This window comes from Vulpes vulpes, chromosome 13, assembly GCF_048418805.1.
Source record: "Vulpes vulpes isolate BD-2025 chromosome 13, VulVul3, whole genome shotgun sequence".
Classification (NCBI taxonomy): domain Eukaryota; kingdom Metazoa; phylum Chordata; class Mammalia; order Carnivora; family Canidae; genus Vulpes; species Vulpes vulpes.
The window spans coordinates 131,292,493-131,320,066 of record NC_132792.1 but is presented as its reverse complement, the minus strand read 5'-3'; the positions used below and the strand labels follow the sequence as shown (position 1 = coordinate 131,320,066).

Below are 27,574 nucleotides of genomic sequence, written 5' to 3'. Positions count from 1 at the left end.
AAGGCTTATTATTAAATAAAGGACACAAAGTCTTAGTATTATTATGAAAATAGTTTGACTTCCTGGAACTCTGCAAAGGTCCCAACGACCCGTAGGGTTTTCTAGATCACTCTTGGAGGCCCACTGGTAGATGTAAATACCACCAACTGCGCTTCTTTGGATTAACCAACTCATATTTTGGTGCATTCCCTTGTGCAGACCTAAAAACCAGTCTTTCCCTTTACTAGCAGGGTGTTTCATCCTGGGGACTCATTTTTGTGGCCGGTGCATCTGCTCGCAAAAAAAAAAAAAAAAAAAAAAAAAAAGTTATTTGCTATCACAGGAAAAAACAGCTATATGTATGGTAACATGTATTAAAGCAAAATAAAAAGTTCAAATATGTGTTCTGTGAGCTCCTGGCTGCATCCGTCACTTTGCAAACACTACACAGGGAAAAATTGCTTAAAATGGTGCAGCTCGGTCTGCAGTGGAAGAAGGACTGCGATCGAGTCAGGCTGCGTCAGGCAGAAAGAGGCTTATTAGAGAGATGAGAGAAAGCACTGGGTATTCTTGTCATGCTTTGCCCTTGAAAACTATGCCAAGATCTCTTTTCCCTCTTTTTTTTTTTTTTTTTTTAAATAAAGAGATCGATATTTCTTAATTGCTTTAGTGACTCAGGATTTACCACTTTCCTTGTAAACCCAGGCAATAGCTACTATGTTTGCTTTCTTGCTATCTCCTGCTTGCAAAAAAGTAACGAGATAAAGCGAAAGCCCTTTCACTAGGGCCTCCATTACGGGCCCTTCTGTTAAGTGAGGAGGGAGCTGGTTCATCCTCCAAATGCTTTCTCCGCTCCCTCCTGCTCAGTCCCCGGGGAGAGCCCCGGGTGCCTAGACGCCAGGCTTCTAGTGCCCTTGCACCGGCAGAGGGAAGCGGCTGAGAACCAGGGAGCTGCGGGAGCAGAGGCTGGCCGTCCCCCCCACGCCAAGGGGAAACCCTGGCCGGGCCTCGGCAGCCCCGTCTCTCCGCGAGCAGAGTCTGAATAACCGTCCAGAGGGACAGTGACTACGAGCGGGAGAGGCCGAGCGCGGGGATCAGCGCGATGGTCTCCGTGGGCCGAGGCCCCCGAGGGGCCGACCCCCGCCCCCGGGCCGCCCGCGCGCGCCGCCCCGCCCCCCCGACACGCCCCCCGCCCCCCCCCGCCCCCCCCCCCCCACCCGCCGCCTCCTCCTCCGCCTTCACGCCCAGGCCCCGCAGGTCGGCGCACGTCAGCCGACTCGCGCTCAGCCCGCGCCCATTCGCATCTTCTAAGGCGGCGACCAATGGGAGAGAAGCCAAATTCCGGGCGTCCTCTGTGATTGGCTGTGCGTCCGGGGGCGGCGGCGGGGGCGGTCCCGGGGGCGGGTCCCGCCCGCCGGCTCCGGCGGTAACACGCTAGGCGGCCGCCGCAGGGGAAGCCTGGAGGGCTGCGCGTGGAGGCGGCCGCTCGCCCCGCGCGACCTGGCTCCGCCGCGAAGGGCGCCGCTGGCGGCCCCGGGTCTCCGCGCCAGGGCAGCGCTCGAGCCTCACCGCGTCGGGCGGAGGGGGCGAGGGGCCGGGCCGGGTCCCCGCCCTCCATCCCGCGAATGGATGTGCCCGGCCCGGTGTCCCGGCGGGCGGCGGCGGCGGCGGCCACGATGCTCCTGCGCACGGCCCGCGTGCCCCGCGAGTGCTGGTTCTTGCCCACCGCGCTGCTGTGCGCCTACGGCTTCTTCGCCAGCCTCCGGCCGTCCGAGCCCTTCCTGACGCCCTACCTGCTGGGGCCGGACAAGAACCTGACGGAGCGGCAGGTTGGCGCGGCGGCGGGCGCTGGGGAGAAGGGCGGGCGGGCGGGCGGGGAGAAGGGCGCGGAGAAGGGCGTCCGCGCCGCCGCGGGCTCCTAGCCTGCACGCGGTCGGAAGTCCGCTCCCCCGTGCAGGTCTTCGGGCGCCCCTTCGGTGTACGGGGCCCGTCTTCCAGGAAGGGCTGGGAAGGCCAGTCGGGAGCCCCCGCCCCCGTGCCCTGCGGGCGGCGTGCGGCGCTGCCCGGCTCGCCGGAGGTTAGCCCAGCGCGCGCCGACTCGCCCTGCAGTTCCCGCCGGGGGCCGGGAGGGGGCGCCGCGGGGTGTGTTGCGAGCTGTGCTTTGGGCAGCGGGAAAGGGTCAGTACGTGTTTGTTGATTGAAATAGGGAACCAGGTGCGAAGTAACCCTGCTTCTTTGAAAGACTCTTCCCTCTCCCTGCTGCTCCCTCTTCCTTCCCATACTTTGCTTTGTTTACCGTTGACGGGACAGAACAGAACAACAAACAAAAATCCATCATCGGAATTCGTTTTGGTGTTTAATGAGGTGAGGCTTTGTTCAAGGACATGCTGTCCCCTCTCATGCCCTGCCTCCTGGGGTAAAAGCAGATACGGCGACGGTATCATATAATTGGCACTTGATTATAATTTCTCTTGCATGGTGAATTGTGGGTTCACAGATGTTAGTTTTGGTTCTCAGCTGAGGAGGCTCCTTAGCCTCTTTTCACAGGCCTGAAAGCTCACGTCTGGTATTCCTTTCTAGAACGCTATACAAAGGGTGAAAGCTGAGTGGGCATTTAGCTGTTTTTTTCCTCTTCCTGCTTTTCCCCCCTTCCCTTCCCTCCCATTTACACTCTACTTTTCTTCCTGTGGTTAGTAATCACCTCTTTTGAGTAGCAGCTCAGTATCCCTGCATAACAGGTCAGAGCAGGATATACTTAACTCACAGTCTAGTTTGTTTTGCCCTCCACTTTCAAGGACACTTAGCAGGGAATTGAAAGTCAGTGTTGAATCCTAGATTGAGGGTTTCATTTGAATTTACTTCCAGCCAATATCATTAACTTTTATCCAACTTAAGATCTTTTATTTCTCAGTCTTCTTTCTTTTTAAATTTATTCATGAGAGACACGGAGAGAGGGGCAGAGACATAGGCAGAAGGAGAAACTGGCTTCTTGCAGGGAGCCCAATGCAAGGCTGGATCCCAGGACCCCAGGATCATGCCCTGAGCCGAAGGCCGAAGCTCCACCACTGAGCCACCCAGGCGTCCCTATTTCTCAGTCTTAAGGACCACCCTGCAAAGGACTCTAACAGTTATTCATTACCTGTTTTAATTTTAACATTGGTTACATTTTAACATTGTGAACAGAATGATTTGACAAGAAAGAAAAATTGCTGCAGTAAATAGAGAGGGATTCTGGAGACAATTACTGACTCTGAGGTATAGCCACTGAAGCAGAAATGATACTTCTTTAGCAGCTTACAATGAAAGTTTCATGTGAACTGCCACGTGATCTGCACAGTGTGTGTACCTTGCCTGACACAGGGGCACAAGGAGAGAAACATGTTCCCAGCGTTGATATTTGAAAGCTGATCTGTTTTGTCAATTGCCCGGGGCAGAGGAGTTGTTAATGTCATGTGTCATCCTGTGCCCTGTCTAATCAGAGCTTTCTAGGCTGAGTGAAATATATTCAGTGGCACTGGAGTAAAACAAGGGTGCCAGGCCCAGTAAATATTTGTGGATTATGTAACAAACATAGCACAATTTCTGTTTTTGGACATTGGAGGAGGATGAGGGCAGAGTTTGAAGAGAAATCTAGTGGTCTAGAAAGGATGTCATTTTTCTGTGAGGACCTTGGACCTTAGCTGATACTGTTGATCATGCACAGAATGGCTCTGTTCAGCCTCTCCAGAACCCTGGTTTTTTAAAATATCTAATAACGGAAGTAAATAGAACAACTTGTTCTCCTTCCTGACCTCATGCTTGCTTTTGCCAGTAGACAGTTAATAAATATTATATGATTTTTAGGCAAAGCGAATGTCAGTTCAGTGATGTTGTATTGAAATTTGTATTTACTTGTCAGACTTTAGAAGGGCCAACTTAGGTCATCTTAAATGGAACTATTGTTAACTAAGTCCAAAGATGGAAAAGGACAGAATTTATCTTTACAGTATCAAAGGATTTTTTTCTTAGATTTCAGGAAAAATGTTAATCTGTTTCAGGTACACCACTTCCTAAGTTTTTTTTTTTTTTTAAAATACAAGTGGGTGAGGGGTGGGGCAGGGGGAGAAGGGTGGGAGACTCCCCACCAAGCCATGAGCCCCATGTAGGGCTGTATCCCTGTACTCCAGATCATGACCTGAGCTGAAGGTAGATGCTTAACCGACTGAGCCACCCAGGCACACCCCCCAACACACACTTTCTAACTTTTAAACAGGTTAAAAATGGACTGTGTTCTAATAGTTGAAAGCCAAACTTTTAATAAAATAGAGCTCTATATCTCCAACACTTTTTTATTCTTTCATCCTTTTCGCATGTGATTTGACAGAAATTCACTACCTTTCTTTGATTTAAAAAAAAAAACAACTTTCTACTTATTCTGATATTCGGAGTCCTACAGAATTTGGCTCTTACCTCCTTAACAGCCTTATTTCCTGCTATATATTTCCTCTCCTTGCCTTCTTCCACGTGCCCATGCTCTATCACATTGATCTTCTACTCATAAATCCAGCATACCCACAGTCTCTCATCTCCCAGTCTGTACTCAATGTTGTAATCTCTGCCTGGAATAAGCTTCCCATACCTATCAGTTGACATCTGTTAGCCTCTAACTTTCTCTTCCTTCAAAGCCACCTCAAAGAAGTAACCTGCTATTTACTATCTCCCCCCTTACCAATAGAGTATGAATATATATTACTCATTAGGTTCAGAACTCCTGAAGAACTGAGGCTTTATTTTATTTTTTGTAATCCACACAGCTTCAAGTGTTTCACAAATAAGAGCTTATTAACTAGTTGTTTAACTGAAACTGAATTCTAAAGTCTAAATCCGAATTAGAGCTTAAAAGGAACATCTGTTTTTCTCTTGGCTTTCTGTGTCTCAGAAGAAAGCACAAACAAGCTCTGATCCAAAGAGTGGTGAAAAGCATCTTCTGATAAAATCTGCTCCCTTTGTTCACGTGGCAGATTTTACCTAAGATAAGAAGGTATTGTCCAGGGTATGTACAGTAAGAGTCTGTAATATGTACGTTTTTTGCATGTGGGGAGTTTCTATTTATGATAGAGAGAGAGAGAGAGAGAGAGAGAGAGAGAGAGGCAGAGACACAGGCAGAGGGAGAAGCAGGCTCCATGCACCGGGAGCCCGACGTGGGATTCGATCCCAGGTCTCCAGGATCGCGCCCCGGGCCAAAGACAGGCGCTAAACCACTGCGCCACCCAGAGATCCCCCTTTCAGGATTGAAAGTATCTATGGAAGAAACTTTTTTTTGGTGTAACAGTTTGTCCATGCATTGAAAGAGAAAGGATCTTCTTTTAGAGACCCAGTAGCTAAAATCTGGAGATTGTGTGGTCTTTATCTCTTCGTGAATGTCCTATAGAAGTACCTTAATACAAGTTGAAAAAGCTGCTGCAGATATTTGAAGTAGCCCTGGAACATACCAGATGATCAGTAACAGTTTTCTGATGGAAGAAATGAGGCATTTTAGTGTTGTGGATTCAGACTATCAAGATTCTGATCTTCCGTCTGCCAAAGCTAGCTTTGATAACTTTGGATAATTTATTTAACCTTTCTGTAAAGCCAAGTATCCTCAGTTGTAAAATAGAGGTAATAAAAGCTTTTACTTCTTAGGATTGTTGTTTGGATTAAATAAAGTAGGTAAGGCAGTTAGCATAGTGTGTGGCTCAGTTGACGTTTGCTATTACATTGCTGATAACACTGTGAGAGGGACATTCATTTGGGTTGATCTCTTTCACAGGAGAAAAGTCAGGTTTTTTATTTAGAATGATTTAAAGAGAACCCATCTCTTCTCTCACCCTACCCCCACTTGCCTTTAATTTTTTCCTACTTGGCTTTGCAGGTCTGGCCATGTTACTTTTTCTCATCTTCATTATCTTGTGGCTTTGTGTTAGGAGCAGAATTAGTCTCATAAATATAAGCACTTAAGTTGATAATTAAAAGGATGAGATTTATATAATGAAAACCCAGCAGTTAATCACTTTGGAACAATTGTTACTGAAAGGTATGGAACATACATAGGTATAGACAGTTTTACTGGAGCAAAGAAGTCAAAGCCCTGAAGGGTGTGGTGAGGAAGTGAGGAAGAGGGTTTTTAAAGGAAAGGCATGATGGCTAATGGGTTGTGGTGTCGTGCTGGGAAAAACATGTTGGGGAAAATGTGAAGGTGGAGTCAGAAGAGGCAGTTTAACACTTAAAAAAACTATAGGAGATTACTGGTAAAACTAGAGGCAAAAAAAAGAATGGGGGGGGGTTGTTAATGGGATACCACTGTGAAGAGTCTGTAAGGATGCTTTCATCCTTCACCACTTTTAACTCAAAGTTACCCTGTCCCCTTTGGTTTTCTGCTGAGGTATCTTGGTGCTGTGCAGGCACCAGCCAAGGGCATTTTGTTTCTTAGTTGCTAAAATGTACACATTTTTGAATAACAGTCATTTCTACAGTTCACAATTATTCTTTTCATACCCATCTTCAGGTGTAAGAAATTTCCTAATCTAGTAGAAGTTGCTAAATGATTGATACAAATACAAATTAGGCTAAAATTCATGAAGGTGAGACTATTAGACAAATTACTTTTGATATCTGACCAGTCAAAAATAGAAATCAGGACAGGAATATATTTCCGATTATGTCTCTTTTGTAATTGTGTTCTGTACCAGCAAAATATTTTTTACAGTAACTGTTTATTATTCCTCTAAACCCTGAAAACAGCCCATTTTACATTTGGGTGAACTGAAGCATATGTGAGAATTAAAAAGAAGGTTGCCCTTGGCCTTAGATAGTCAGATTGCTCCATGGCGAAGTATTTAGCCTGTTACCAAGGTGGCCTTTCAGAAAGCACTTAAAAATCGGGGCCATTGATCCAGACTTTGAAATGATCATTTTTTAAAAAACCAACTTATATTCATCCCAGGACCTTGCTAGACACTGGGGTAGGTGTAAAAGAGGGAAGGTCACTTTCAGTGATTGATATTGGAAGACTGGGGATGGCAGTTCTGTTGATTTATTTCATTCATATTGTTCCAAAGGGCCTGTTTCAGCTTCAGTCCTTAAGTCTTGACATCTAAATAGAGTGAATGACTGATTTGCATGTATTTTCTCATTTAATCCTTGCAATAAGCAATCCTGTGGTATAGGGTTTACGCTTCTTTTACTGTTAATGGAGACAAAGGCTAATGGGAACTAAAAAAAAAAAAAAACTTGCCTATAGTCACACAATGAATGATGGGTTGAAATTTCAGCTGTGTCTGTATGGCAGAGAGCTTATTTCTACTTATTCCAATTTTAATAATCCATTAAAGAGAAAGCAAAAACTTCTTTACATATTACAGACAAGCAAAAAGGACATCAAAGTTGGCCTATAATCCTATCATCTACAGATAATCATTCCGTCAGGACACTAGGACAGAACTATCCTCTTCACCTGTTCCCCCAAAACAATAAAACTTAAAATCAGAGAAACCTAATCAAACAGTAGGATCAAGGCTCCCTATTCTTTGGCTAGAAGGAAGAATTGATGATGATTCCTAAACACTTGTCCATTTCCAAAACAGTCCTTGAGCCAAGTCCCTTGCACACAGCATGCTGACTACAAGGCTGTGCGGGTCAGCATGGAACATCAAGTCATCCCTAATGGTCTGCCCTCTAAGGCAGTAGTCCTCAATGCTGGCTCAGATTAAAGTCTCCTAGGAGGCTATAAAGAACTGCCTTGGCTAGGCATCTACATTTTTTAAAGCTCCATGGGAGATGTGCAACCATGGTTAGCAACCAACGTTGTGAGGTAACTGGGGAGACTGGCACATACAAAGCAGTATCAAGAGAGCCCTGATTGTTGCCCTAAGAATGCTGTCAGCTCCAGCAAAATCTGCCGGGATGAGGAAGGCTTTGAACTAGGCCTTGATGAAGGGGAAGGATTTTAAGAAAAAGACAATGGGGTGGACATGGGGAAGTGTATTCCAAACAATTATCAGAATTGTTGAGATTTCTTTGGTTGATAACAATGATTTATTAGAGGTAGCAGCAGTTTGTTGCATAAGAATAAACTGTTATGAATATTCCAGATCCATTGATATCACTAACGGGTTTTTAATTTTCTTTTTCTATCAGGTCTTCAACGAAATTTATCCAGTATGGACTTACTCTTACTTGGTGCTGCTGTTTCCTGTGTTCCTAGCCACAGACTACCTCCGTTATAAGCCTGTTGTTCTGCTGCAGGGACTCAGCCTTATTGTTACATGGTTCATGCTGCTTTACGCCCAGGGACTCCTGGCCATTCAGTTCTTGGAATTCTTTTATGGCATTGCCACAGCCACTGAAATTGCCTATTATTCTTATATCTACAGTGTGGTAGACCTGAACATGTACCAGAAAGTCACAAGTTACTGTCGGAGTGCCACCTTGGTGGGCTTTACTGTGGGCTCTGTCCTGGGGCAAATCCTCTTCTCAGTGGCAGGCTGGTCCCTGTTTAGTCTGAATGTCATCTCTCTTACGTGTGTTTCCGTGGCTTTTGCTGTGGCCTGGTTTCTTCCTATGCCACAGAAGAGCCTTTTCTTTCACCATGTTCCTTCCACTTGCCAGAGAATGAATGGCATCAAGGCACAAAATGGCGGCATTATAACCAACACCTCAGCTTCTAACCACCTTCCTGGGTGGGAAGATGTTGAGTCAAAAATCCCTCTAAATATGGAGGAGCCGGTAAGTATAGCCTTAAACACCTTGTGGTTGCTGCTCTGGTAATTGGAGCAATGGTGACAAACCAGACAGGAAACCCCATCTAGCTAGACATTGTATTTATCTGGATTCAGGTTTTTTGTTTGTTTGTTTTTAAGATTTTATTTATTCATGAGAGACACACACGGGGGGGGGGGGGTGGGGGGGCAGAGACACAGGCAGTGGGAGAAGCACACTCCATGCAGGAAGCCTGACATGGGACTCGATCCCGGGTCCCCAGGATCTGGCCCTGGGCTGAAGGCAGCGCTAAACCGCTGAGCCACCTGGGCAGCCGGATTTAGGTTTTACCCTGAGTTGCTCCCTTGGTTTATTCATTCATTGATTACAGATAAGGTTGATTTATATTAGAGATGACAAATATATTTTATCCTGGAGTGAATGACCTCCAAAGTCAGACTGTACAATGTTATATTGCTTGTGTCAGAGATGTCCTAAGAAGCCATAACAGGAACTGTATCTTCTTCACCTTTCTATCTGGTACTTGGTGTATAAGGAAAGCACTCAGAGAATTTTGCTAAATGAATAGAGGAAATGATTCCTTTTTTTTTTTTTTTGAAATGATTCTAATAAGTGATGAATATCTACTTCCAGGTTCTGAATCGAAGCCCAAAGTATATAAGGTTAAGAACTTTACTTCCTCTTCTGTGCTGGAAGTGTATCTGTATTTTCAAATGACACTTGCCCAGAGTGGAGTAGTAATGAATAATACATAGGAAGATAATCACAAGAGAAAAAATTAAGATGATGATGGAATACATATTAAAAGTGTGACTATGAAATTATCTCTTAGGTATGGATCAGAATAATCCATCCATATGTTCTGGCTAGCCAGGAAGATTAATTTCTTTATAAGAGCTTTTTATCTTTCCAACAGGTTATAAGCCGTGAGGGGCAAGGTTCATTCCAACCATACTGAATTAGTCTTAGCTTTTGTGGGACATGTTTGGAAATAACCTGTTAACATTCTCACTTTGCAGGTGGACTCTGTCAGTTATAAAATCGAGCTCCATAAGCCTTGTAGTCTGAGAGTAAAGAACCCACTGAGTGAAGCCTTTGGCTCCTCATCTGGGGTTAACTCAAATTGTTTCATTGTGGCATCTAATTACTCTCTTAAGTCCACTCCCACTCTTTACTTGTGATTGCTAGTTGAAATTTAGGTTATCATCTCAAAGAGATTGAGACTAGGTGACTCTGGTCATGGAACGCACTTTGATTACTAGGGCACCGATGGGTAGCATCAATCAGGATACCAGGGATTAAGTTAGGAAGGAAATGCTGATTCCTTCATAGTTTGTTAAATGATGTTGACAATTCAACAAAGGTTGATGGAGGAAGGAGTTATAATCATCTGGAGTAAAAAAAAAAAAAAGTCTAATCATCTGATATCATGTAGTAGAAAAAAATAACCCTTTTTAAATTCTGTTTCAAATGTCTTAAAATGGCCTTAGCTAAAAATTAATAATACAATATAAATTAATAATATAAATATATCAAATATATATAAATTAATAATAAATAATATATATTGACATATATCAAGTATTAACATTGGCCATAGTTGACATTGGCCATAGTTCTAAACATTTGTATAAAACATAAGTTTTAAACTATTTAGAACATGAGTAAGAAACAGTAAGAAACACATTTTACATAGGAACAAGTACCATTCATAGGTATGTATATATTTTATATATAACTGAAGCAGAGGTTTCACAACTCAATACTTTTATTCTGGTATATTCCATTACATTCATTTTTTTGATAAAAACTTTGCAGTTTTATTTTTTTAATTCAATTTAATTAACATATATTATTTGTTTCATTCAGTTCCATTCTTACAATGCAGATCACTGCCCATTACCTGTTAACAAATGAGTTGTAAGCTACCATTTAAAAAACTGTCCTAGACCAACTTGATATTTGTTGTTTATATACATGCAAAATGTCAGTACTTGACATGCTGAAATGATTCTAACCACAGGCTATAGGACCATCAGAGTATCTTAAAGTTATAAGAGACATGAAATGTCAACCACCCTTTCATTTTAAAGAGATAAGGAGTGGGAACAGAGATTAGTGACTTGTGCAGAATTGTGCTGATATATGTAACATAATTAAAGAGCGCATATGAGACTCAGTTTGATCTGAACTTTGCTCCATTAAAATCTTTCACTGGGGTGACAAAATGGTCAGAACCATTGTTGGCTACAGTGTGGTAAAAGTTAGATTCAAGTCAGTTCTATTATATCCTTGGCTCTGCTGACTTTTTTTTTTTTTTTTTTTAGATTTTATTGATTCACTTATGAGAGGCACAGAGAGAGGCAGAGAAGGAAGCAGGCTCTCTGAGGGGAGCCCAATGCGGGACTAGATCCCAGGACCCCAGGAAGGCAGATACTCAACCACTGAGCCACCCAGGTGCCCCTCTGCTGGCACCTTTACAGGCAATCAGGGCTGCTTGCCACTGTACAGGGCTAAAATAGTGCTGTTTCTCTTGACAAGCTTGAAAGAAGGTCAGAATAGGAATATTGGGGATTGCAGTACCATTTTAAGTTGACAAAGCCCATAACTGAACTGTAAATCAGTAATTGTGGTAAATATAGTAAAGAAAAGTAGGTGGTTTGATCTTGACTATGGAAAGGGATAATGAAGTAAGAGTCAAAGTGATAGCCCCATTCACAAGTTACCTTACAGTACTTGTGAGTTCTTTTCAGAATGGCCCTATTGCTATGGGGCAGAGCATGTTGACATTCCAGCATAGCCAGTGATTTTCTTTCCTAAATAGGAAATGGGATTCCTTCTATGCTTAGCCGATAGTTGGACCTGATTTATTTTAAATTGCTCATCCATTAGAAATGATGTAAATTAAGCCACTTCTTTAGCACAGGGCCTGACACGTAATTAATACTTAAACAATACCTGTTAACACACCTATACTTTTATTTGTAGACTAATACCCCTTATTATGAGTAAGCATTCTTTGCCTGTGTGTGTGTTTGAGCTCCATGAAACACTGACAGTAACAACATTAATGTTTCCACTTTGTACTTAATATAATTTCTAGCAGCACATAGTGGATTTTGAAGGAGAAGGTCAAACCCGGGTTCTAGTTCTTAACCAGCAGGGTGATCTTGGGCAAGTTGTTTGATTCTTTGAGGCTTAGTTTCTTCCCTCATTCTTCTACCTACCTCACAGTTATTTCTAGTGTTAACTGAGGCAATGTAAAGCTCTCAAGTGAGTAATTTGTAGTAGATCATCAATATATGTTCATTTCTGTTATCTTTATCATTAGACATGAGCAATCAAGAATAGCATTGTACCTTCACTGTAGATAGTTATTTACCCTTGAGGCTGTAAATAATCTTTCACTTTGAATTGGTTTACCCTGGTCTTCTGAGCCTTAGGAAAGGTTTTCGTAGAATCTGGTACTAATTCCACCATTAATTCTTTAACTGAGGCTACCCTTAAATGTAGACTGTAAACCAGATGATCACTAAACTTACCTTAGCTCTAGAATACTGAGTTTTATGAGCTGATTGATCTGAAGGTGCCTTTATCTTTAGATGACCAGGCATGACACGAACACATTTTCCTTTCCTGTCCAGTCCGCCATATAGTTAGGAACACATGATGTAGAAGTGATGTAACTGTAGTCTTCACAGTTTAGGCATTAAACCCTAATCATCTTACCCCTCACCCCCATATATTTTCCTATTGCATGTAGAAGAAAATCCACAGTTCACACTGTGGCCTATAAGCCCCCATACAATCTGGCCTTATCTCACGACTGTGCTCCACATGGCTCTGGTCCAAACACATCGAGCCTATTCCCACTTCAGAAGTTCAGTTCAGAGGTTCTCCGTCAGGACTGCCCTTTGTTCTGATTTCACAGCTGCTTCCTTTATGTCACTCAAGTATCAACTCAGACATCAGCTTTTCAGACAGCCTTTCAACACTCTTACCATCCTTCCTTTTCTCTGCCACAGACACTTGCCAGCTGTTCTTTTCTTCAAAATACCATTTCTACTGTAAACTCTCTCATATGTGTATTTATCATCTGTCTCCCTTACCAGAATGTCAGTTTAATGAGGGCAGGGACTTTTCTGCTGTATTTCCAGAATCTAGAACATCGCCAAACACGACATATGGGCACTCATAAATATCTGTTGATTGCCTCCACGAGTCATGATAGAGTACAAAGGAAATGAACATTTTCTGAGCACTTGTTACATATTGAGTAATACCTTAGTTCTTCCAAAAGCCTATTGAAGGAAACATTAATTTCCATTTTATAGTAGAAAGCCTAAGATTTAGAATTTTTTTCCATCTGCATAGAGGCAGGTGTGCTCCTGCTGTGCTTTCTTTATCATCTATCATCATTATCACTTCAGCTTCCATTTATTTGGACCTGGGAACTGAATACTCTGCTAAGAATCTTAGAATCATTAGCTCATTTGATTCTTATGAAAACTCTGTGATGTAGGTATCACAATCCTTGTACAGTTGAGGGAACAGAAGCTCATGTCAGATAACTTAACCAAAGGCACATAGAAAGTGGCACAGTCAAAATTCAAACCCAGGTCTAGTTGATTTTAAAAGCATTGTATTAGAGACTCCTATTCTTTGGTGGAGAGAAATAATTTCTCAATGTTTTGTTTTTGTTTTGTTTGTTTAAGACGGTGTCAGAATCCTCTCTTTAAGTGAAATCTGAAACTAGATGCCCATTGTGATAAATGAGTAGGAGTTGAGTTTAGGATTGTGTGAGTGGGCATAACTGTGGAACATTGTTTGGTTCTCATTCCACTGAGATTATCCTCACATTGTATGGAGAAAATGGCTTTTATTTATTTAATTTCAAGAGTAGCTATATATGTAATATATAGCTAACAAATGTATCATCTTCATAAGAAAAATTCTGATTTTATAAAAAGATTCATACTTCATTTTTTAATTAAAGAGTAAAAGAAAATGACATAAAGGGAAGTGAGAATGATCTGATCTGCTACCACCCAAAGATTACCACTATTAATAGTTTAATGGCCTTGATAACATCTCTTTTCTTATTTATTTATTTATTTATTTATTTATTTATGTTTATAGATAACATTATCTAGTTTTGTAATGGCATGGGTTTTTTTGCTCTGTGTTATGTGATAACTTAGCTTCCTATGTCTTTTTGTGTCAAAATAGCTTTCAGAATCTAAAGAAATAAAATCATAATGGTGACAGTGACTGGTGAGAGGTTTGTGTTGGGACAGTCCCCCTTTCCCTCCAGGCTGGCACCAAGCACAAAACCAGAATTGTATGGAGACTTAAGTGAAAGACCCATAGTCTGCCTTTCAACCCTCCTTTTCTCCTCGTGGTCACAAATCATTCCCTCTGGATATCTCCAGTTAGACTCAGGCCAATGGATATGTCTGAGTTGGGATAGAGGGGAGAGGGTGTGTAGCCATACATGGTTGCATCCTTCCCTATTACAGCTTGATGCCCTGGAACTTCAGAAAAGTGTCATCTCCCCTGAAGCAGTGGCCAAAGACAGGTCAACTCTTAACAGGTTGTTAATGCCCTACTTTCAGGTTTAGGAACTAGGGCTGGGTGAGATACCAGGCTGAGGCCAGAGTCACCATTCTTGGAGCAAAATAAATGCACAACAGGCGGGAGCAGGAGAGTGTCCTAGAAGCTTTTTATGTTTGGCGAGAACTTTACTGTTGCTAAATTGTAAACCTGCCTCAACAGCACCAAGTCTCCTTGATCCATATTTTGTTTTGTTGTGTTTTTCTTGAAACCAGATGTACATTATCTGTTCCCATCAGTTAAGGCTCAGTCCGCAAGTTTTTACTGTTTCAGATAATAGAGTATCAATGGCTGAAGAAATAATGATAGTCTTCTTGTCATCAAGAAAATGTTTGTTGTTCATGACAAGAGTTAGTATTGGGATTGTGTCCTTCAGAAGCACTTAGTAAAAGAAGCAAGCTTAGGCTTGGAAATTTCCATCCTAGCCATTGTTTTGGCTACAGACTAATCTACTTCTGTGCCCAAAAGGGCTGAAAAATGAGTGGTATTGTAACTTGGCCTTGCAAACACCTAACTATACCAACTAAAAGGTTCTGTTTACATCTGGAGGTTCTCTTGCCATGTAAGACCTGGTGTTTGAGATAGACTTTGGGAGACAGATAAGATTTGAATAGAGAAATAATGAACATTCTGGGCAAAGGCAGTAAGAAAAGCATGGCAGGTGGCGCTGGTAGCGGCTGTTGTGGGGTTATTAATTGGCCCAGTCTCAATGCTGCTGTGCCTCGGGGAATAGGGAAGCTTAAAAAGAGGGAAATAGAGGAAGAATGGCCAGTTTGTGGGGCAGTCAGAACGCATACAACATTTACTGATTAGGTTGGCCATCTTCTATGGGTATGATTCATGGCACCCCAAAGCAGTGACAATTGTAACATCAATGATGTACCATACAATTGTAACCATCACAGGTCACCATAAAAATGTAATAATAATGAAAAAGTTTGAAATATTGTAAAATAACCAAAATGTGACCCAAAGACATGAAGCGGCAAATACTGTGGCAAACCTGGCTGTGGCAGACTTGCTCGACAGAGGGTTGCCGCAAGCCTATGTGTTAAAAACACGTTCTTGCAGTCAAGGGAAGCACAATAAAATGAGGTATGCCTCTATGCCATTTATAGGCATAAAAAGCAGTAAGCAGTGGGTTTTTCACAAGGAGAAAGAAAAATGTCTGTAAAATAGGAAGGTCTATACGATTGCTTTCTGGAGTCGTCTTCCTAGTATTTGAGCTTTCTCCCCTTCTTGAGTAGGAACCCAAGCCAGACCGTCTCCTTGTCCTGAAGATACTGTGGAGTGACTTTCTGATGTGCTACTCGTCTCGCCCTCTGCTCTGCTGGTCTGTGTGGTGGGCCCTCTCCACCTGTGGCTACTTCCAAGTGGTGAACTACACACAGGGCCTGTGGGAGAAGGTGATGCCCTCTCGCAACGCCACTATCTACAACGGCGGTGTGGAAGCCGTGTCCACCCTCCTGGGTAAGCAGGGCGGGTGGAAGATTCCTCCAGTGGTTAAGTCAACCATAATCAGATTTCCCCTCCCCTCCTAAATTTGATTACAAAGTTTGAGCTCTGATTTTGTAGTCTAGGAAGAAATTTAGCAGTGCACAAGTCGTGGATGACCCTGATTAACAAATTTAAGTTCTTTATGTCCTTTAGGGAAACCCACCGTAATGATTTTCAAAATTATCTTCCTATTCAGGTTTCCATTATCTCTGTATTTATTGAGTGCTTTTGTCACACGATGTGAAATTTAGAATGGGAATATACAATAGTTTATAACAATAACTAACATATGTTGAATGTTAATATGCAGGAAATGTTATTCTAAGGATTTCATGTGTATTAACTCAGTCCTCACAATATGCCTGAGACAGGTGCAGTAATCCCCATTTTACAGTTATGGAAACACAGACCAGTAGGTTAATAACTTGCCCAAGATCAGATGGATATTAAGTAGTAAAGACAGGATTTGAACTCAGAGCCTGTGTCCTTGACCAATATATTCTATCGTTCCTTTCTAATTTATCAACCTACCTCTTAAGGTTTTTAGAAGCCATCCTGTGATTTCTGTAAACACTTAAAACTGTGTCTGGTACTTAGTGCTCTGTACATTTTAGCTATCATTGTCAGCATCATCATTTTACTGACGAGCAGGGATGCCCTTTTGCCATGTTCTGCACTGCTCTTTGGTTAGGAAGGAAATGATTCCTCCTGCCAGGTTGTTGAGCTGGAAACAGTGGCTCTTTCGGACTCCTGCCTCTGAGCCAGCCCCAGTACCTTTTCTGTCACAGCATCCCTGGGTCTGTGTCCTCCTTTTTCATCTCATTGCCAGGCTGTGCTAATTCAGTTTCTTGTATCTCATAGTCTCTCTGGCTCCATGTCATTTATTCCATCAAGTCCAAAATTCTGTGTGACTTCCAGGCCCTCCATAATCCTTTTTTTAAAGGTTTTATTAATTTATTCATAAGAGACAAAGAAAAAGAGAGGCAGAGACATGGGCAGAAGGAGAAGCAGGCTCCCTGCAGGGAGCCTGATGTGGGACTCGATCCAGGACTCTAGGATCATGCCCTGAGCCAAAGGCAGACACCCAACCACTGAGCCACCCATGCATCCCCACCCTCCATAATCTTGAGCTTACCCTATTTATAAGTTGCAAAATTTTAAACTTTAATAATCTAAGTTGAATTTTTAATTCATTAGAAGAGCATTTGTTTAGCAAAATAACTGGATCAATTTTCTTTGTTTTATTTGGCAGGTGCTGTTGCTGTGTTTGCAGTTGGTTATGTAAAAATATCCTGGTCAACATGGGGGGAGATGACCCTGTCTCTGTTCTCTCTGCTGATTGCTTCCTCAGTGTATATTATGGATACTGTGAGGAACATCTGGGTGTGCTACACATCCTATATCATCTTCAGAATCATCTACATGTTACTCATCACTATAGCAACGTATGTATTTTGATTCAAAGAAACATTTGGAAAAGTGACAAGATAAACTTTTTGGTTTCTTTACAAACGAATGAAAATTTCTAGTTAAAAGAGGCAAACAGGAGGAAGCATTGTATTATGTTTTTCTCCTGAGAAAACACTTAAGGAAGGTTCATTTATTTCCTTGTTCCTATATTCCTGCTCTATTCAAATATTTTCATGAGATTTCTACCACTTGGCAACAGAATGCTTTTCACCTGTTTGGGAAGGGAATTAATGGTAGAAAGAAGGGGCTACTCTTGAAAATTGAGGTAAAAACCGAAACTAGGATATTATTTTTACTTTTCATTCTTCTTTTGTGTATTCATTTTTTAAGTTTTCAGATTGCTGCTAACCTCAGCATGGAGCGCTACGCCCTAGTGTTTGGTGTGAATACCTTCATTGCTCTGGCCCTTCAGACTCTGCTCACCCTTATTGTGGTGGATGCCAGTGGCCTTGGCTTAGAAATTACCACTCAGGTAAGATTTCTGTTTTGACACTCAAAATGTTATGACTTGAGCTGGGTAACAACGTGGAGCTTAATGAAAGCAAATTCAGACAGTATAGACAAATATAAGAAAGAAAGTAGAAGTGTCCTCACCTTCCTTTTGTCAACCCCCATCCTTAATTCTTTTCTCCCTGGAGGGTGTTAGGACCACCATCTTTTTGATGAGGACCTAGAACATTTCTGAGTGTAATTATATACCCTGGGAGAACAGAAGTAATGTTCCTTCCAGGCTGAGTTTTTGTGCTTCCTCCTTCAGTATTTCCCTTCATTTTAATTCTGTGCATGGAATTCTGAATCCTGTGTTTTGAGATGCCTGCTTCACCTCATGGTTCTGTTCTCCCTTCTCTAAAATACCCAAATACCAAGGTAATGACTTGCTGTTGATTAATAGCATGAAGGTTCTTAACATGTGACTCATCGAGAAAACACCCACACAAACACCTGGAGACAATGGAAATACTTGCATTCATTCAGGAACTGTATAGTCATATATGCCTTCATGCTTTGTGAGTTTGTAGGTAAGGCTTGCTCTGTACTTTGGCAAAATGGGCTATTGAATCAAAAAGTGCCTACCCCACCTCCATCCCGGCCCAGATGATCGCCTCTATACTTAGGCATTAGTTTTCTTACAATACAAAGGTCCAGCATGTTAGTAGTAACTAACTTTGTTTTTTACCAGAGATCTAAGAGATATAATAACAGTAGTAGGTAATGTGCGCAGAGTGTTTTCTGTATAGAATTGTGTATCCTGTATAGAATTTTGCAGGGTTATTGTCAGGATTGGACATTGAGAGAATGAGTCTGAGAGATGTTACATAATATTAAGTGTTGTTTAAGGTCGCATGGTCAACTATAATGTGGCAACGCTGGGATTTAAACCAGCTTCTAACTCTAAAGCCTAATCATCTCTCACTGGATCATGCTGCCTCAAAAAGGTGGGCAGAGAGAGCAGAGGAGTGGGAGGTTTCTGTATGTTTCCTAATTACTACCAGCAGTGAAAACCTTGAGAACACCTCTCAAGGGTTAGGTGCTTAGATTTGGAATGGAGGGTAGGAGAGAGACTAAGTGCTTGTCATCTTGCTAGTGAAGTAGTGGTTTAAAAATAAGGAATTATTGAATTGTGTAGGCTGTGCTGAAACTCTAATTGCCATGACTAACAGGTTTCCTATAGGGAAATGTATCCAAATTTTAAGAAACCTGGCTCAAAGACTTAGAGTAGCACCCAAATCGCATTCATGAGCCAGCTTATAAGTATTTCATAAGTTCTTTTAAGAAGGTGATGATGAAGGTGATGACAACCTATATAGTCACGTTAAAATATTAGCCTAGAGAAGATCCTGAGGAAAAGTAAAAAGTAAGCCCATAATGGAATATAGTTGACTGCCTACTGCCCTCTTCTGGGGAGGAAGAGAAGTTCTTCATCTTCCGAATTTGGCCTGCTAGTCACAGTTACCTGCCAGCTTGAGGAGAGAAACCATGATTAAATTGTAACAACAGCAACAAAAATAAAACCAGTAGTATAAACAGCCTTAGCATTGTGGGCTAATAGACACTTACATATGTGATCTCATCCCTTCCCAACAACCCTGTAAAATAGGGAATATTGTGAATTCCATTTTGTAAATGAAGTCAAGGCTCAGAGGTGAAGTATTTCACTCAGGGCCCCACAGCTACTAAGGGACAGAGTCAGGATTTGCCCTGAGACAGTGAGGCTTTACTACCACCATGCTGTGCTACCTCTTCTGATTGTCAGTGCCTGGCAGATTGTGTGGGCACACAATGTTTTGTGAAGGCTTACTGAAAAACTGAATATACCTTTAATCATAGGATATGTTCACATAAATAAAATAAAACATCTCATCTCCTAACTGATAATTGTCTACATCACTTCTTTCCCCATCCCCTTTAGTTCCTGATCTACGCCAGTTATTTTGCACTCATCGCTGTGGTTTTCCTGGCTAATGGTACAGCCAGTATTATGAAGAAATACAGAAAGCAAGAAGATGCAGAATCAAATTCTCATGTAACCGCTTCATGATACACTGCTGAGAAATTGCTGCTTAAAGCAAAAACTCTGCACAGCAACTGTGCCCGGATATATTTAATTTTTTAATATGTAGATGTATATTAATGTGCTTTTTAAGGCTTCAAAGCAGCCAACTGATTATACCTTGTGTTCCCAGAGTAACAATACTGTTTAGAGGAGCCAGAGGTGAGGTTTATCTCGTGGATTATTTATAAAAGCTAATTTAAACATTACTTTCTTCTGACTCAAAAGTGAACTTGATTTTGAAAAGCACTAATGAAACACATGGCATTTAGATGTGATAGCAAGTGAGTTTGGTGTTTCATCGGTCAGTTTACTTCTCTGTATCTGGTCAGAGGCTTGGCCCAGTGGGACCAGGGCTTCACAGGGGCCATGGGACTTCACAGGTCAGAGTAGAAGTATGTTCTCACAGCACCTGTGTTCACCTTAATTCTTATTTCTGTAATACTCACGTGCATTTGTGTTGTGTTTCTGCAGAGGAAAGCTGTTCTTATCACTGGCAATACTTACTCTGGTTTGGTGTTCTCACATATTAGGAATGTGTGTCATTTCTAATTTTATGTTATTTAAAAAAAAATTCATTATATGAATGTTCTGTTTCCATCTTGACAATTTTGTATTTGTGTAGATTGTCTTTAGGAATATACTTTTGCATTATTTATATGCTTCCCAGAGAAGCTCATTTAGTTAGAAAATAAGGCAAGTTTTGAGGCCTGCTAATAATCTAAAGAGACCTAATCAGAAAACTTAAGGTATGTTTGCCTGTCTTTTAGTCTTCAATCTGAAGAATTATTAATTCTATAATGAGAAGTTAATATATGGGCTAAAGGTAAAACTACTCCATTTTGTATTTGGATTCCCTTTTATTTCCAAAATAAAATGAAAAGTCCTTTCTTTTTTTAAAATATCTTCATCCCTATATATACCTTTTATATTATTTGTCCTTCTTATAAGATACAGATGTCATTAGGAGCTGAATTTGTTGGATTATTATAAGGCCTTTTCACAAACTGAGCCTCTTTTTAATTATTTCAATAGGACAGGAACTAGCATAGACTTGATTCCTGCATTTTGTACATTAAATCTGCCTTTGTTTCTAAGGGTGGATCATCTCGGATTATCTGCTTAAAATAATAATTGCTGGTGATTTCACTTCCAGGGTACTTGGAAAATGTTACTAGGTAGGTATCTAATTCTGTAATTAATCTACCACATGGCTGCTAGTGTATGTGAGACACGAAAACCATTTTAAAGCCGACTTTGTTGCCTTATTTTGAAAAAAATCTAGGTTAATTTATTTAGAATAACACAGGTAAACAGTGTGAATAATAGTATCAAGGTTCCAAAGTTGACATACTCATTTAGTGTAAGTGGGAATTCTAGAAATAAATGAACATAAATATAGGCCATTTTCCATTCACCTTCCTTTCTGATCAAGAGTAAGAGCAGAGCACTAAGCGAAGGAGAAGTGATGTCATAAAAGGACAGCCTCCAATTTTATATTGTATCCTATTTCGCTATGTAGGGAATTGTTTATTCAGAAACAGGTTGAAAAGTGGTGTTCGAGGGATTTTATTTAATGTTTTTTAACAAAATGGACTGCAGTACAATCAAATCATTTATGTTACCAAAGCAACATTTCCATGGAATTTAATTCAAAGTTTGTGGTGCACAACTGGAGCCTTTACTTATTTAAGACAATAATAAGTTTATCCTGGTGTGTGGCCATATTTCTAGAAGGCTGAGCCCAATTTGCAAGTTGTACTGTATGCAATTTTGCAAAGAAGTGAAAATAATTTGTTGTACTTTTTATTCAATTCTGTATACATTATGAAATTATTTTTATTAAATAAATATTTTACATTATATTTTTCCTTTTTAATCACAATTTTTTAAATTTTGTTTTTTTCCTTCAGTAGGAGCTTTGGGTTACATATTTAAACCTTTTAATAATTTCTCCTAGGACAAATTTCATATTAAGTCTTCCCTTACCTGACCCTCCTATTTATTAACCGTGTCATCCTGTGAATTCTTCCCATTGCTTTGTGATCCCTGCCTTTGATTCCTCCCCCTTACTTCTTTCATTTTCCATTATTTTTAGCACCACGCTGCATGGTTTATTATTCTTGGTCTTCATCTTGGTACCTCTCATCTCTCTTTTTAGAGCATTCTTCCTTTAAGAAACCAAAAAGACCCACATTCCCTTCAATGTTAACTGAATTTTACAAATAAAACTCAAACAAATCAAGGGCTCAAGGTACCATCTTGTTTTAAAACTTCATAGCCACTTCGTTCTAACTCCAAATATTCTAATATCCAAGGAAGCATCTTTTTGCCATCAGCTGAAAATCACTTGTTCATGAAGTCCCAGAAACCAAATCATTCATTTCTCCTTCGTATGCAAAGTAGTACCTTCCCTTTAATATCTCATTCCAAAACCTACTTCATTAAGACATTTCATTGATAATCACCAAAGACTCATTTTTCGTGCCAAAAAAATTTTTTTAAAGATAAAGTTTTCTGTCCCTATGGTTGTGTATCCACTGTATCTTAATGCCTTTCAGATTATAAAGCTTCCGAGCAGTGACCGTGTCTTATTTTTGTCTTTTGTAAAGTAGCCTAGTATGAATACTAAATTATTATAAGTGATACACAACAGACCCAGTACCTGCCAGTATAATAGCCAGATGTCATTACCTTTTTAGAGATTTATTTATTTATTTGAGAGAGAGAGAGTGCAATTTGTGGGTGGAGCAGAGAGATAGGCAGCTGAGCAGGCAGCCTGATACGGGGCTTGATCCCAGGACCCTGAGATTGTGACCTGAGCCAAAACCAAGTATAATGCTCAGCCAACTGCGCCAACCAGGCGCCCCTGCCATTACTTTTTTTAAAAGTACATCCAGGGGATCCCTGGGTGGCTCAGCTGTTTGGCGCCTGCCTTTGGTCCAGGGTGCGATCCTGGAGTCCCGGGATTGAGTCCCGCGTCGGGCTCCCAGCATGGAGCCTGCTTCTCTCTCTGCCCGTGTCTTTGCCTCTCTCTCTCTCTCTCTCTCTCTATGTCTATCATGAATGAATAAATAAAATCTTTAAAAAAATTAATTAAAAAAAACAAAAGTACAGCCACATGGAATGTTAAGATTAAAATGCCTATGGATGACCTCCATTCCACGGGACAATTTATTCAAGGCATTGGGCTCTAAATGATAGGGACTAGATACCTATTTGTTTTACTTATTACAGCATGCTGCTTTGTAATTTAATACTTACCCTTCCCTTGAGTAACATGTTCTAGTTTGGAAAAAGCATTTGTGAACATCATCTCCTTTGATTCTTGGAAAGGGTCTTGTACTAATTACTTCTTCAGTAAGTGATGCTGATATGATGGAAGGGAGTTCAAAATGCAGTGTTTGCCCCTCAAAGCTCTGCCACGGTGGGGAAGTCACTCTGTTGTGATTCCGCCTTCTCATCGGTAAAGTGGGGTGACACCGACCTGACAGGATTGTTGTGAGGAAATGAAAGAACATATATGAAAAGCACCTGTCACACGGGAGACAGTAGGAGACTGAGAAAATAGTTCCTTAGTCCTTCTATTTACAGTTAACATGTAGCTATGAATCTCAAAATGGCACTTAACATTTTTTAAATGATCAAAATGAAAACAATCCTAAGCTTTTAAACACCTCCCTTTATTTTTAATTTATATTTTGGAAAGCTCTTCTGGGGATGCAAGGATGAAAAAGTCATGATTCCTGCTCCCAAGGAATTTAAAAATGGGCAATAAGTTAAAAGGATAACATAGATGCTCATAGATGTGTCAGGTGCCATTAACCTTTTTTCCATTAAGAATTAAAAAGCCTTGGGGCCCCTGGGTGGCTCAGTCGGTGAACTGGCTGAGGTCCGTCTGAGGTCACTATTAACAGAATGTGTGTCCGTATTACAAAGGTGGCTTTAAAAAGCATAACCACCCAAGATCACGCATCTGTGAAGTGGAGAAGCTGCTTTGGGATTCTGAGTCCCATCCAACATTGCAAGTTAATGGTCACTTCGCCCCAGTACCCCCATCGGGTCTGCAGGAGTGAGACCGCAGTGATAGAGGAGCCGGAGCTAAGAGACTTCGCTCAGGAAACCGAGCTCTGGAGAGGGAGCCTGCCAGGCAGGGCCGGCAGCGGCCAGATGCATGCGGCGGGGCGGTCCTAGAATGGGGTGCGGGCGGGCGGGGCGGCGGGGGACGCAGCTCGGCGGCCCTCGGGCGCTGCGGGGAAGGGATGTACCTGCCTCCGGGTTCCCGCCCCGCCCCGCCCCGGCGCAGGGGCTTCGGGAGGAAGGGCAGTGAGCTGCACCCGACCGTGTTGGGAAGCTGCTGCTTCGAAAACCAGAGCCTGGGGGGAACCCTCGGTGAAGGTCCTGTGCAGGTCCTGTGCTGTGAAGGGCGCCCCTGCTGTCGAGGACGTTTTTTTTTTTTTTAACTTTTTTAAAAAATTTTTATTTATTTATGATAGTCACACAGAGAAAGAGAGGCAGAGACACAGGCAGAGGGAGAAGCAGGCTCCATGCACCGGGAGCCCGACGTGGGACTTGATCCCGGGTCTCCAGGATCGCGCCCCGGGCCAAAGGCAGGCGCCAAACCGCTGCGCCACCCAGGGATCCCCTGTCGAGGACGTTTAACACGTCTTGGGCCCTCCGTGTGGACTGCTGGAAAGCACTCCGAAATCATTTCTCATTACTGAATTTTAAAGACCTTTTTTAAAAATAAGTGAACTGAAGGGGGCAAATGCTGAAATGTTAGCAAAAACTGTTTAATACTGGGACCCCTGGGTGGCTCAGCGGTTGTGCGCCTGCCTTCGGCCCAGGGTGTGATCCTGGGGTCCCAGGATGGAGTCCCACATCAGGTTCCCTGCATGGAGCCTGCTCCTCCCTCTGCCTTGTCTCTGCCTCCTCTCTCTCTCTCTCTCTCTCTCTCTCTCTCTCTCTGTCTCTCATGAATAAATAAAATATTTAAAAATTAAAAAAAATATTTAAAACTGAAATATTTAAAGCCCCTGAGCATATTCATCTGTTTGATACAGTTCCATTTTCTCCTACTCAGAGCCCTCCCCTTTGAAAAAAAAAAAAAAATCAAACTGCACGAGTTGAGCATTACTCCCTGCAGGATGACAAAACTCCTAGAGGACCTACCTGTGGTGTTAGGGGAGTGCTGAAAAGAGTAGACCTTGAACTCTAGGTCAGCCCTTACAGACATAGCGCTTGCACAGAAACAGCTAGAAGTTCTTGCCCCTGTCTTGTGCTTGACTAAGAGGCTGTGGGCCAAAGACTGTGCCCATAGTGAGAAATTATGCAAGCCTAAAGATCTGTTCTTATCTCCAACTCTTGTAACTAACTCTCTTGTAACTCTTCCCCACCCTGAATTTTTCTTTTCACACTGGTCTCCTTTCGTTAGGTATAAACTATTTCATACCCAAAGTCATTCCTCCCTATCTACTTTAAAAGATCTGGATATGCCTCGTGGTAGAAAGGACTCCAGCCTAAGCCAGAGAATCTTTTTTAAGATTTTATTTATTTATTCATGAGAGACACACAGCAAGAGGCAGAGACATAATGCAGAGAGAGAAGCAGGCTCCCTGCAGAGAGCCCAATGCAGGATTGGATCCTGGGACTCAATCCAAGGATCACGCCCTGAGCCAAAGGCAGATGCTCAACCACTGAGACACCCAGGCGTCCCTTAAACCAGGGATCCTAAGTGGAAGCTAAAGTGGTCCCAGATAAGTAGGAACCCCTGGCTTACGGTAGAAGCAGTATTTTAAAAATTATCTCTAAACAAAAGCCTTCCCTGTTAAGGCCTTGCACTGACAGAGTTATACACAGTGTGGAATAGAAAACCACAGAGAAAAGGATACTTAATCTTCAGTAAGTAGCCTTCTGAGAAGTAGCCTGAAATCCCACCTCACAATGTACAATGAGATTTTACTAATTGAGTTTTCCTGTGGCTGGCAAATGTTTTGGTTCTGTGGTTATTTTAACATTATTTCATGGCTTTATTTTTTTTTAAAGATTTTTACTTATTTATTCATGAGAGACACAGAGAGAGACAGAGGCACAGGCAAAGGGAAAAGCAGGCTCCATGCAGGGAGCCCGACATGGGACTCCATCCTGGGTCTCCAGGATCATGCCCTAGGCTGAAGGTGGCACCAAACCACTGAGCCACCCAGGCTGCCCCTATTTCATGGTTTTAAAAGCATTGTGTGTTGATGGTAGGAAATTTGAGAAATATAAATATGATGGTTCGTAGGCTCCTCAGGAGTTTCCCAGGTGTAATGGCCTCCTCATTTTGAAAGCAGGGAAGAGACTGAAGAGGCCACTCCAGATTGGTAGGTGGCAGATTTAATAAACAAAGGGAACTTTCATACAAGGCTTATCTTGGGCTGCTGCATGATGAGTGGATCCCTGCATCCACCCATGAAATCTTGTAAGCTTACATGGAGGCCTCAGCTGGGTTCAGTGGTGTTTACCATCCAGATCATCTCAATACCACATCACTCTTTCAAGGCTGTGTCCTTGGGCAGCTGCTGGGAGCAGGAAAGGCAAGTAGAACACACATTCCAAGGACAGGGAAGGGTGGAGCCTCCAGCTGCCAGGGCCCAGCTCACCATTCAACCAGTAGTCCTGTCCTCTCAATGACCTCCCTCAACAAAAAAAGCATAAGAATATAGCATAAGAATTATTATTCTTAATATTTGTCGACTCTAATGCCATACACATAATTTTTATCCTGTAGTAACCCCAAGAAACCACAGTAGAGCCTAAGCAGTTAATGGAACACTTAGTGACAGATCACTCTCAGATAAAATATATAAAATATTTACTGTTGGAAATTAACGTTATTACAAATTAAACACGTTATTTTAAAAATCACCAAAGACATAAAACAACCACGAGTGAGAGCAGCAACAAGAAACATCAGATTAAGAGTCCTAATGATTTCAGATATTGGAATTATCAGATACAGAGTATAAAATTAACTTGCATAAAATTTTAAATTTTATGACTTGAAAAAACATATATTTTAGAAATTAAAAATAGAAAAGTTTAAGTTAAAATTCAATAGATAATGGCTCATAAGTTGCTGGTGAGAGTGTGAATTGGTACAACCCCTTTGCTTGTTTTGACATTGTCCTTTAAAGTCAAAGATATGCTCACACTATGACCCAGCAATTCCGTAGAGCTGCGTTTTCCAATATGGCAACTGCTAGATACTTGTGATAATGTAGGAATGAAAATTAATAAACCAGAACCACAAGCAACAATTTCAGTGAATCTTATGAACGTAATTTTCAGTAAAAGAACTACGACACACAAAAATATATCAATACAATCCTGTTTGTTCAAAAGCAAACAAACTATACCATTTAATTCTATATACATAAGTAGTAAAAGGGATGCCTGGGTGGCTTGGCAGTTAAGCATCTGCCTTTGGCCCAGGGCGTGATCCTGGGGTCCCGGGATCAAGTCCCATATTGGGCTCCCTGCAAGGAGCCTGCTTCTCCCTCTGCCTGTGTCTCTGCCTCTCTATCTCTGTGTCTCTCATGAGTAAATAAGTAAAATCTTTAAAAAAAATAAGTAGTAAAAGTATAGAACAAAAATGACCACTATAAAAGTCAAGTATTTACTTCTAAGAAATGGAAGAGAGGTATGATTACTTCAAAATTATTAGAGTCAAAGAGCCTTCACATTACC

At 41.7% G+C, this 27,574-nt stretch overlaps 1 protein-coding gene across 1 annotated transcript; it reads left to right on the top strand.

Annotated features, from left to right (window-relative positions):
• Positions 1-1,394: 1,394 nt before the first annotated feature.
• SLC19A2 (solute carrier family 19 member 2) lies at positions 1,395-21,711 on the top strand. The gene is made up of 6 exons (XM_026003248.2): positions 1,395-1,808; positions 8,134-8,721; positions 15,576-15,798; positions 17,078-17,270; positions 17,626-17,767; positions 19,706-21,711. The coding sequence occupies exons 1-6, from the start codon at positions 1,605-1,607 to the stop codon at positions 19,832-19,834; spliced, it is 1,479 nt and encodes a 492-aa protein (XP_025859033.2). The 5' UTR covers positions 1,395-1,604; the 3' UTR covers positions 19,835-21,711.
• Positions 21,712-27,574: the final 5,863 nt, after the last annotated feature.